Raw genomic sequence first — 12,360 nt, forward strand, 5'->3', positions numbered from 1 at the left:
CATGCTATCATTGAATCTGATTGTAAAGTGATAACTAACGTTACAAAACCCAGTTTTCATAACATGTTATCATTGACTCTGAATGTAAAGTGATAACTAATGTTACGAAAACTGGGTTTTGCAGCCCGAGGGAGTTGCAAGACCTTTTCGTAACTTTATCTGCTTATAGTGAATGTTGAACCCAGAAAAAGAACGGCACAGGTCAGCTATATCTAAAATGACAAACTATTATTACTTAATACACTACATATGAGTACAGTTTTTACATATTCTACAGCAACATTATCATGTAGTGCTGTCTGTAAAAGTAAAACTGGAGACGATGGCGTACAAAGCATTTCTAGTAAAAAGAAAAGTTTGGCTCCCAAATGTTCTAAATAATCTAATTGGGAGATGACTTTAACATAACATTGAAAATAAGAATAAAAGTTACCTGCCCTGTGCTTTTCATATTTTGTGACAATGCCTAGATCTTTTTGATATTCAGCTGCAGAAATGAGGATCTTCAATTATGCGCTATTGTTTCTCAGATCCTAATTTGGAGATTGTAAAATTTTGTATTCTTGATCCCCCATTGTCAGTCAGGAGGATGCCACAAGCTTCACCAACATAGCCTTATTCATATATCTTCTTTTTCTTCAGAAGGGTAGGAAATATGGAGACCATCCCGATAAGGAAAAGCACGGAAAAGGTCTTGAAATCATAGAGGTCCTTAACAGACCTGAGATCCCCAAGTGCGAGGCCAGCCTGAAAGAAGATACAATGGTGGTCTTAAATCAGATAAGTTATCTGAATATATATGGCTGCCATCTTTTTCTATCATTTGACTTGCATACAACACCAACGGATTGAAATGAATTAAGTCTCAACACAAAGTTAGAGACTCGATTCCATTACAACGAATGATCCATTAGATGTTGACAAATAAATATACCCAAATGACATCCATTGAACCCAACCTGACATTAGGAAAATGTATCCAGGGAAATTCAGTAATATATGAAGTAAGAACCCTATTACAATAAGAACCGGTTCTTTATCAACAAGCACCTACTTCAAACTTTTTTTTATAGAAATCTCCCTAGTTGGTCTCTATGGTTGAACAACTCAATATTTGGCTAAAAGTAGAAAACTGATGTAGATGGATATGTATAGTGATCTTGTAGAAACTTTTCTTATTCCAAATTGTTAAGAATACACATCAATTAATATAAAACCTTCACAAACAAGGCATAGCAATAAATTGGATATGACACAAGCATCTGTTTTCTTTCAACGGACATTTTCAGGCGACAATACCAACAGTAACAGAAAAGAAAAATGAAAAATCAATTAATAAGAATGCATGCAATTAACTGAGGTACATGGCAAGACACTTACTTTGACAGTTATATAGGAGGCTGGTATTATGCCGATAAAAGTTGCTAAAAAGAACACATGAAATGGTATGTCAACTATTGGTGATGCCAAATTGATAAATAGGTTGGGTAAAGTTGGAGTAATTCTCAGAAAGAGCATGTAATTCAGCAACTTGTCCCTTCGCTTAGCAATCTGATTCCACAGAGAGAAAAAAGCGATCAAATTCAAGAACGAAAAGAAGATAGGGTAAAACAAGTGAAAGATGCTAAATTAAGAGGGAAAACACGAACGAACGAATAGTTCCAAAGACAGTAACAAGAGGAAAAATGAAGGTACCTCAGCTTGAAAAAACCTTAATTTATCAGGCCACAAACAACTGACCAAAGGTCTGCCAATCAGCTTTGATAGAAAAAAGCAGGAGCATGCTCCAGCTGTGGCATTGAAGACAACCAAGAAAAGGCCTTTAACACCAAAGAGAGCTCCAGCTAGCAAAGACATGAAAATCGTTCCAGGAATCATAAAAGTTTGCATGAAGATATAAGTTGAGCAGTAACCCAAAATGAATTGTGTTGGGTAATCCTTTGCATATGTTGCAATATTATCTCTGAAAAAGAACAGAAAAACAAGGACTTCAGTAAAATAAGTTGCAGCTAAAACATCACAGAAAGAAGTTTCACGACAAAGTAGAAGCACCCGGCAACAAGAAAGTAGTAAATAAACAAGTAAACTAAAGTACATGATATAAATAAATTAGGAATGGTAATTTCAGCAACAATGCATTGTTAATACATAGTGAGCGAAAATAATGAAACTTAATGATGGAATTTTGCATAAGAAAACACCAAATCAGAACTCGGCAACCAAAACAGCCAAATCAAATGTTGATGCTGTTATTTAACATAAAAAAGGGAAATTATACGCTAATTGTCATCTCTCAAAATATGACCACTCGGTCTTAACGGATCTCTCTATAGGAGAAATATGTAGTACATAGCTGGATATACTATGTATGCAATATTCTCCCTACAATTTGCATTATTCGATGCCCTCACATGATCCACATATGAACTAAACTCATCATTAGTCATAGATTGCTTTTAAACTCCCTAGTGCTACACATTAAGGACAAAACAAATCAAAGGATTCATTCTGGGCAGAATATAAATGATAAGAGTTCTCATCCACAACTATCTTCACCTACAATATAACACAAAAAAGGAGGCATATTTCAATAAAAAAAAAAATTAACTACAATTATAAGCTAAAATATTCCCAATAGTTCTCTCTAGCTCAAAATCCTATATAAACCACAAGAAATCTAAAATGGGCATTTCCAAAATCTACAGCAATGGTCAAATCCAAGGATTTGGCACACAAATTAAGCTTATTTCTTCATCAATTGAGAGAGAGAACACCAGTTTTTATTATAAAGGGGGGGGGGATCCTACTTGAGCAATCGCAGATCAGAGATGGAACGAGGGATCTTGAGTTTCCCGTACTCGGTAGCGGGCATGGTCAGGTAGATGCAGAACAAGCCGGTAGAAAAAATCAAGAAAACCCCGAAAAAGGCAGCCAATTCCCACCTTGAAATTGGGAGCCTCTCCGATTTTAACCTCTTCCCCGACGGAGAATCGTCATCTTCCTTGCTGCTGATGCTCAACAACGCCGCCGCAGCACTCTCCTCGTCCCTCAACACATTCCTCGGAGCCGCCATTTTAGAACATCGACAAGATGAAAGTGCACAGAAACAAAGCTGTTGGGGGAACTTAGGATCCCAAAAGAATATAATGACGTTAATAAATGGAAACAAAAGGTTGCTGAAGAATTAAAGAATCGTTTATATGGGAATAGAATGGGGTGTTATGATGAACCCTATTTGAAGAGAAATTTTTTTGAATTGGATGTGCGAGACCCCAGAGACCTTTAAAGCAATGCTTTCTTTTCTATGCGTTATACATATATATATATATTGAATGAAATGGAAGAAACAGTGAAACAGAATACTTTTCAAAGACAAAGTTGTTCTTTTTATAACTTATTAAGAAAAACAGATTACTTATCATTACAACGTGAATATGAAGATTGTTTAATTAGGTATTTTATTTATTTAATTAATTAAATATATTACATTTTATCTTTATTTTTAATTTTTTAGCTGTTTGAGGTCTTCCACGGAAGCTACTCTCAACCGGGGACAACCTACTACCCTACTCCCCTTATCTCATTGTATATGAAAATAGGGTTTTGTTGATGTTGTAAGAAAAACGGATGAAAATGTAAAACAAAAACATTAAATTAGCAATTTCTAAAGCATTAAATACTTTAATTTAATTTCTAAAAGCATTAAATTAATATATTCATCTTAACTTGAAACCAATTTAATTTATTTTTATCAAATTAAAATGATTATAAAATAATATATATTTAAAAAAATTTAAATTATTTAATAATAAAAATTCAATAACCTCATACATTGGTGCTCGAGTTAAATACAATCAAATCGAATAATTTTTTTTTGTTTTGGTTAACCTCAAACTCAATATTTACGTCACATGAACTTAAATTATTATAACATCCTGAAAATTAATTGGTAATTTTGGGAAGGGGATTACATTTTGAAAAATAAATCAATTTTTAAATTTTTTTAGAATATCTAAAAATATTTTTAAAAGTAAATTTCAAAAATTATGATAATTTAGAGTTTAAATTTATATATAAAATATGATTAATTGATAAACTTATTAACAAAATTAAGCTATTATTTTTTTATTAAAACAAATTAAATTATTGATTAACTTTAAGGAGGACCAAAATTCAAAACTCCCAAGACGTTTAATCATTTAGATTTTAAAGTAATAATTTCTTCTATCTTCAAAATGAGTTGAACACCCTAGTCCACTTAGACCCGAAGATCCATGGATTACAATATTACATGGGACAACTAAAATAGTGACAAAAAAATTTCTTTTAAAACTGCTTTTAAATCTCTGAAATTTAGACATCTATAATGTAATATAAAAAATATAGCAATAAATTGAGTTTACAAATAATAGGGATCTCCCAAAATACATCCACAAAAAAATACAAAAGACTAAGTTCCAAAAAAGAGTTACGACTGAAAACATAATACGGGTCCATAACAATACATGCCCTCTAAAGATAATTCAAGATATACTCTGAAAGGCCTCTGGGAATCTGATATGTTGCACTAGAATGTCTGATGAGGATAGTTCCCCATGATCTACTCCCTACAAACCTGTGCACGAAAACACATTTCAAATTCTGAGACTATATTACATGCATTCACTAAATGAAATGGCAAGTGGCACATGTCTGAGTATACAACTACTGGGTTGTTAATATGTGGTTGGCTTCATGGTGCGACTGAGGGATTCTGCATCTCAAAGCTCACGCACCCCTCTAGTACTGCCAAAGCACCATCGGATACTCCTGGGTGAGATCCGGAATTCTGCATTGGAAACGTGCACCTGCGAACTTTCTCTGTCGAGTCTTGGGGCATCTGGCGTCCAGTCAGCTGTTGTAGTGCTATGGCACTGACTTGGATCCACTGACTGTTGTATTTCTGCTAAAAGGAACTCGGGTGTCCTGATTGTTTCTCGAGCATCAAACAAAGCTAGTTTTATGTAAACCTAGCTATTTATGTTTTTACTGTTCCAATATTAATTATTGTTCTCGCTTGAAGTCTTATTTGAGGATATACTGAAGTGTTGGGGTACCTCGAGTCAAATTCCCTTAAAAACTGACATTTTTGTCCAAAACAAACTAAAAGTATCGATACTAGCCCAAGAGTATCGATACTCCTACAAAAGTTTCGATACTTTATACAAGTATTGATACTTTAAATTAGTCTATAATGTCTAGTTTCGATACTTTATGAGAGTTTCGAAACTATGACCTAAATATCGATACTCTTGAAACCTAAAGTATCGATACTCTTGAAAGAGTATTGATACTCTTTTCCATAAACTCATGATTTTTCCCAAGAAGAAGAACAAGTTTTGATATTATCCCTCTAGTATCAAAACTCAACCTGCAGAGAGCATAAAATAGGTGAAAAACTTCTATTCTACTATCCCAAAGACCTTAGTGAGGTCCTCAAACATTAAATGTTTTAGGAAGATATAAAGGAGCATAAATAGGGTTTTAAACATGTTTATGACTCTAAAACATGAAATCTACCATGTGAATGCTTCAAGCTTATGCAACCTACTACATTTCATCTAAATGACTTACATATGGTATATTTGAGTCAAAAGTGAGTTATCTTAGATGCTAAACTGCTTCAAACACCCAATGCTTAACTAAGAGTGAAATTTTCCTTCCCTTTTGTTTTGGATTTCTCTCAAACTTCCCTCGCTACAAGAGAATCAAATGCATTGATTATTAACTGATTTTAGGGGTTAAGGAAGGTTTAAAAACACTTCCTAAGACTATAAATATCTAAAAAATGGGTTGGCACCATCTAGTTTCTTAAACCCTTCTAAAACCCGTTCTTGAAAACTATGGTGAAATAGGTGGTTTGAGAGCTTAAACCGAAGCTTGAAATGAAGGGTTATGATTCTTACCTTTAGAACACTGATTAGGACTGAAAAATGATAAAGTTCACACCTTTACCTTGCAAGAAAGGAGAAATATGGAAAGAAGAAGATATGAAGAAGACAAGAAATGAAGAAAAGGAATAAAGCTTCTTTGGTCCCTCCAATTATTGTAGATTAAAAACACCCTTTTTATTCACTATTGCGTTAAATCCAAGCCCAATTTCTCTTGTTTCTGCTCAAAGCTTCCTACAAGCTAGAGATTTAATCCAAGTCCTATCTCAGGTTAGCCCAAAACTCCTAACCCGGGATCCGAGGCGTTACATGTGTATTAGTTGATCCACGCCTTAATTGGATAAATGTTTATCTTAAAATATGAATATGACTCTATTTACTATGAGTGTTTATTTTATTGATTGTATTTATCTTAATATTTTATTTTTGTTTATCCATATATAAAAGTTTAGGTAAAGTACATAAATGGTCATTGGACTATAGGATACTATTTTATTATACATAAATGGTCCTTTGACTATATGATATTATTTTATTAAGTCCTTTGACTATTAAAAGTTACAAAATAGTTATTCAATTATAGAGTGTTAGTTTGTTGAGTTCCTCAACTATTAAAAGTTACAAAATGATCACTCAATTATTCATTATGTTTCAAACCCGTCATTTTCTGTTAAAAAATAACGGTATTATGAGTTGAACATTAAACAACTGACTATGATATGACAAAAGTTGATCCTAGAATCTCAAATGACTATCATATCTCAATCACCATATTAACATTCAACTAAGACAACCGCTAATTTTTTATCGAAAAAGGACGAGTTTGGAACATAAGGAATAGATGAGATGAGTGACTATTTTGTAACTTTTAATAATTGATGGACTCAACAAAGCAATACTCTATAGTTAGAGGACAGTTTTGTAATTTTTAATAGTCAAGGGAGCACGATCCAAGTAATCTTTGTGGCAAAGGAATTGTTGTTATTCCTTAAGGTCCTAGGTTCAAGCACCAAGAATGTCAGGATGTGAGTGTTCAATGTCAAATGGTTGAGAGTTGTCTTTGAACTGATATTACCTTATACTTGTCCCAGATTAATAAAAAGTAATTGATAAACTTAATAAAATAGTATCCATTTGTGTATTTTACTCAAAATTAACATCCTAAATAGGGGTGTATTCGGTTCGGTTCAGTTCGTTTTTTTACTAAAAATTGAATCGAATCGAAATAAACTGTTTTTTAAAATTTAAAACGAAACCAAAACCAAAATCGAATGATTAAAAAACCGAATTATGTGAAACATATTTTTTGATTTTCTCACTTTCGTTGATCAGCCCTAATCCCAACCCAACACAACCAACTGTCTGTGATCAATGCATATTTTTCGATTTTCTCACTTTCGTTGTTCAGCCCTAATCCCAACCCAACACAACCAGCTGTCCGTGGTCTGTGCTTTGCGCGTTGAGTTCCATGAATTTGGATGCAATAATAACATACAACAAAGGGTATCTGTACTGCAATATTATTAGTTGACATTTCCAAATATAAATACAATGAAGTTAATCCATATCCAAATATTTGTCATTTAATTATATGACCTAACTTGTATTGTTCATAATAATCCATCTTTTATACGCGCTCGTTATTAATATCTAAGAAATATTATAAATAAATGTTATCTTATAATCACTCAATATTATTAAAAAAATAATCGGAAAAAAGCTGACTCATATCAATCCCCATCCCTAGCCCCCAAAACTTTTTTAAAAAGCCAGTTTTCCCCATCTCCAAACCAACACTCTCTTGGCTTCATCACATATAATCTCCATTAACAAAGTAGCAGAAGATGGCAAGCACCACCAAGGCATCATCATCACTATTCCTTGCATCACTTGTTTTCCTTCTGCTACTCTCAGAGGTACGCCATTGACCCTTCACTCATAATTATCCCTATATGCACATGTATCGTATCCAGCTGTCGTTAATTTTCGAGATGAAATCGATTTCCAGTTGGGGATTCTGATGGCTCAAGCAGCACCGGCACCCGCACCCGCACCAGCACCAGCACCAGGCACCCTAGGTAAAACAAATGAAGTACTGAAGCACTTGTTCGTTAATTAGTACTTCTTTTTGTTGTGTTTTTGTGCTGAAATGAATCATGCATCCATGCATGTATGTATGTATGTATGCAATTGCAGATGAATGCCCCAAAAAGTGTGCATATAGATGCAGCAAATCATGGAGGCAAAAGATGTGTAACAAAACATGTGTGGCTTGCTGCCGTAGGTGTACCGATCATTGTGTGCCTGATGGTCCTACAGCTTCTCGAGATACATGTTATTGCTACTCCCAGATCAGAACCCATCATGAAAAGTACAAGTGCCCTTAGATTCTTACAGTTTAGACCCTCTTTTTGCTTATTTTTCTCTTTGTTTTTGTCTGTGGGAGAGCTCAGGGAATGGAATAAAGGAATAACAAAGAGATTTCTTTTATTCATTACTCAGCTATTTGTACGAGCTACTTCGATCTAATGTGATGAGACATTAAATTTTTTTAAGTAAATATTTTTAAACCAATGAATCGTCGACTATTATTAATAATTAAAAAAAATTACATGCCGATCATTCTTCTTCTCTACACAACTCCAAAAGATTACTTGAAATGCTTAGTGTAGAAAATCTTGTAAAAGAAAAGCATAGAACTTTCATTATTGGATACTCTCTTGAGAAACCGTCTAAGGTGTGTCAGTACACCGCGAGTCAACCTCCACTTGTGCTTCGATTTACTGAGGAACTGTCTCCACTCAGAATTGATCTTCTTCAGATAGGTCTTACATCGTTGCCAGCTAATGCGCTGCTTTGTTGTTCGACCTTGGAGAGAATCAGAATCTACATGCGTGCAAGTTCTGTGTTAGTTGTTTCCCTTCATAAATCACAGCACTAATTTTGGATGCATCTTCCTCAACAGAAGACAGTTTGGTGATTACCGCTCTTGAATCTCCCTCAACTACTATACTGTTAAATCCCAGATCAAGAGCCAGATCCATCACATGGATAGCCGTCGTAGCCTCCGCTGCAAACGTCGAGGTAACTCTCCGTATTACTCTCCTGCTCGCTCCCATTACCTGACCTCCGTTATTCCAAATGATTACCCCTGACCACCCACTCTCTAGATTTTGTGCAAAACTAGCATCAAAGTTCACTTTGACCGAAGAGGGTGGAGGAGGATTCCAACATTCATCACCATTTGAGGGAAGCGGGTGATGTCTCTTGTTTGCTTCCTCAAATTCTTGATAGTGGACCCGAACGAAGGTAACTAATTCCATAGCACTTGTATTTCCACCTTCATGATACTTTACATTACGTGCATACCATAAATACCAAATACAAACCATGATTGTAGGACCACAATTAGCCTGATTGTTTACCAGTAACCAATGTAACCAAGGCGTGAATTCTAATTGAGCCACATGAATAGGCTAACTAAAACCCAACCCCGCACATATTCCATCTAGAAATTGGAATTGCTAGAATCCTCAAACGATCTTCTTCATTGAAGATGGGGATTATTAGATCTTCCAACCATCGCATTGTTTCTGCCTCGATTAAATCATCTACTGTAACTATCATATCATTGCGAGGAGAGGTAATTACAGATGGAATCTTTCTCGGAAGCCATCAATCATTCCATATAGAAATCGACTTCCTCGATCCCACTTTCCAACGGATTCCTTTTTCAAGTAAAGGGTTTGAATCTTCATTAAATTTGCTTAAGTAAGCTTGCTGAGAGGTGAGATCCATGCATCTTAAATTCATATACCAGTTCTTGTACACCATTAAAGGCCTTCTTAAAGAAAAAGAAAAAGATAAGAAAGAAAGAAGGGCCTCATGAAATTTATAGATCTATGTTTTCTCCTCGTTTCTTTATCTGCTGAAACTGTGTATTCTTTTATTTGTCTCTTCTTCTTGAATAACATTTTACTTTAAATTCTTAGGCTCTTGTGAAATTAAAAAATTAAACAAACCTTGTGGAGCCTGCAGAAAGTCGAAAGTTTGCTCGATTTTCCTTACAGCATACACAAATGGAGAAGCCTGAAGGAGAACAATGGAAACCAAAATTTGTGGGGCATCAGAGTTTACAAGAACGCGAGGAATCATTTTTGGCACGTGATAAAAAGATAAATTGTGGGTTTGTTAAAGGTCCACAAGGATATCCGAGCACTGGCTTTGATCTGGCAGAAGATGATGTGAATTATATCAGCAGGTGCCACATTGCTGTCATATCTTGCATATTTGGAAATTCAGATCGCCTGAGGACACCTGCTGGCAAAATGGTACGGGGATAATCTTTCTTCCTGGAAACTTGGCATCAGTGTCCTTTGTGGTTGTTTTTGAATTATAGACCATGTGCATGCATGTTTTAGGTTATCTCTTTGTCGTTCTCCTTTCTTTATTCATGCAAAGCATTACTTTGGTACTTCCATTCCTCCTCCCTCCCTGTTATCTCTTCTTTAGACTGTCTTCACTCATAACCCATCCTCTTCATTTGGGTGTACTGATTATTATTGTTCATATGATATGTTGATCTTTGCATTAGATTTGTGATTTTATTTTAGAATTAGCAAATTTTGTGTTTTCCTTTTTGTATGGCACTTTCTAGGTTTCCTGAACGCAAAAACAATGGCATAGCTTGAAAAACAAAATGCTTGCTCCCATTAGGTTGAATGGCACAAAATCTAACTGGGAGGAAGGGCATGCCACTTCTTTTGGTCATTATTTGAATCTATCAGACTATGTTCTGCATGGATTCATTCATACACGTATTATCGCACTGTTCATTCTTTAATGGTTATAATGCACAACCATTTTGTTTATCAATGAATTACTTGAGCAAAACGTGATATGGATTATAACGATGGCACAATCATAGTTTTCTCCTGATAGGTTACTCGTCCATCAAGGAAAAATGTCTGTTTCGTTATGTTTGTGGATGAAGTTACGATGCAAACACTTTATTCAGAAGGTCAAACACTGGATCGTGGTTTTATTGGCTTATGGAAGATAGTGGTTGTAAAGAATCTTCCTTGTGATGATATGCGCAGAGTGGGAAAAAATACCAAAAACCACGTTTTCCGGTCTCAAGAATGAAGTTTTCTTTTAGCAGTAGTAAGTTGTATATTACGATTATCTGCTTTGTGGATGTATTATTTACACAGGCTTGACATTTGCTTCGAGCTTTTCCGGTCTCAGGTACTCAATCTGGCTAGACAGCAAACTACGTTTACAGCATGACCCCTTACAACTCCTGGACTACTTCTGGTGGATAAAATGTCACGGAATGCCGTTTCTAATCACTACGACCGCCATTGTGTCTGGGAGGAGGTCGCACAAAATAAGAAGCTGAACAAGTATAATCATTCAGTCATCGACGAGCAATTTGAATTCTATCAGGCTGATGGACTGAAAAAATTCAACGCTATTGGATCCTAGCAAGCTTCTTCCTAGCAGTAACAACTTTTACACTCGAGCATCAGGATTTGTGCTTTTATTTTGTTGTTTGAAGTGTTCGGTATTGTGTATGCAGATGTGCCCGAAGGTTCTTTCATTGTTAGAGCACACACCCCAATGTCGAATCTGTTCTCGTGTCTTTGGTTCAACGAGGTTGAGCGGTTTACTCCCCGCGATCAGCTAAGTTTCGCGTATACATACAGGAAATTGAGAAATATGAATCCCGACAAACCCTTTTATCTAAACATGTTCAAGGTGAAGAACTCCGACAGAAATGGTTTGGATTTTAAAATCGAACAACTTATTCATCTCTGGTTTCTTCAATTGCAGGATCGTGAAAGGAGATCCGTAACAAAGTTGTTTCGACATAGATCGGATGAGAAGCGGAACGTTCAACAACGGGCGACTGTGTAAAACACACGTATTATCAAACCTTTTCCGTTGAATATGAAAAAGAAAAGAATTTTGCACACTTTCCTTGGCCATGCCGGTTCAATTGCTCATAAAGTAACAAGTTGCAGCTGTGCTGGTTATCGTCGACAGTGTACGACGGATTCCAAGGAAATGAGAGAAGCAGATATGAAGTTTCTCGAGCTCGGTATGTCGAGCATGGCTCCGTCTGCTTCATTGTTCATCTTTTTGTTCTTGTGTTCACATTGATTGCTTCGTCCGTGGGTAATGAAACACCCATACTAATGACCTTCTCACACTTGAAATTTGTTGTATTATTGCTACTATCATCAATTTTGTGAACCTCTTTTCTTATGTTAATATCAGTTTTAGGACACCTGGAATAAGGACATATCCGAAACAAATGGTCTCTGGTCTCAAGTTCTTCATTACACAATCAACATTTGGGTTCAACTTGAACACCCCATTACAGCAACCTAGCCTCATCCACAAGTAGGGAAAATTTAAATTTGAC

The 12,360-nt window shown here is 35.4% G+C and overlaps 3 protein-coding genes and 1 pseudogene across 3 annotated transcripts; 2 read left to right on the forward strand and 2 right to left on the reverse strand.

Moving 5' to 3' along the window:
* Positions 1-207: 207 nt before the first annotated feature.
* LOC120121071 (uncharacterized membrane protein At4g09580-like) lies at positions 208-3,186 on the reverse strand. Its single transcript, XM_039140544.1, has 4 exons — positions 2,808-3,186; positions 1,696-1,963; positions 1,381-1,551; positions 208-747 (listed from the first exon to the last, which is right to left on the reverse strand). Exons 1-4 carry the CDS (start codon positions 3,071-3,073, stop codon positions 616-618), a joined length of 837 nt encoding a protein of 278 aa, XP_038996475.1. The 5' UTR covers positions 3,074-3,186; the 3' UTR covers positions 208-615.
* A 4,522-nt stretch (positions 3,187-7,708) lies between these two features.
* On the forward strand, positions 7,709-8,365 carry LOC120121090 (snakin-2-like). The gene is made up of 3 exons (XM_039140555.1): positions 7,709-7,846; positions 7,939-8,008; positions 8,127-8,365. Exons 1-3 carry the CDS (start codon positions 7,775-7,777, stop codon positions 8,315-8,317), a joined length of 333 nt encoding a protein of 110 aa, XP_038996486.1. The 5' UTR covers positions 7,709-7,774; the 3' UTR covers positions 8,318-8,365.
* Positions 8,366-8,809: 444 nt separating this feature from the next.
* LOC120121092 lies at positions 8,810-9,322 on the reverse strand. Its single transcript, XM_039140558.1, has one exon. The coding sequence runs from the start codon at positions 9,320-9,322 to the stop codon at positions 8,810-8,812; it is 513 nt and encodes a 170-aa protein (XP_038996489.1).
* Positions 9,323-9,486: 164 nt separating this feature from the next.
* On the forward strand, positions 9,487-12,051 carry LOC120121094 (annotated as a pseudogene).
* The last annotated feature ends 309 nt before the right edge of the window (positions 12,052-12,360 follow it).

Source organism: Hibiscus syriacus, unplaced genomic scaffold, assembly GCF_006381635.1.
Source record: "Hibiscus syriacus cultivar Baekdansim isolate YM2019G1 unplaced genomic scaffold, ASM638163v2 tig00110356_pilon, whole genome shotgun sequence".
NCBI lineage: Eukaryota > Viridiplantae > Streptophyta > Magnoliopsida > Malvales > Malvaceae > Hibiscus > Hibiscus syriacus.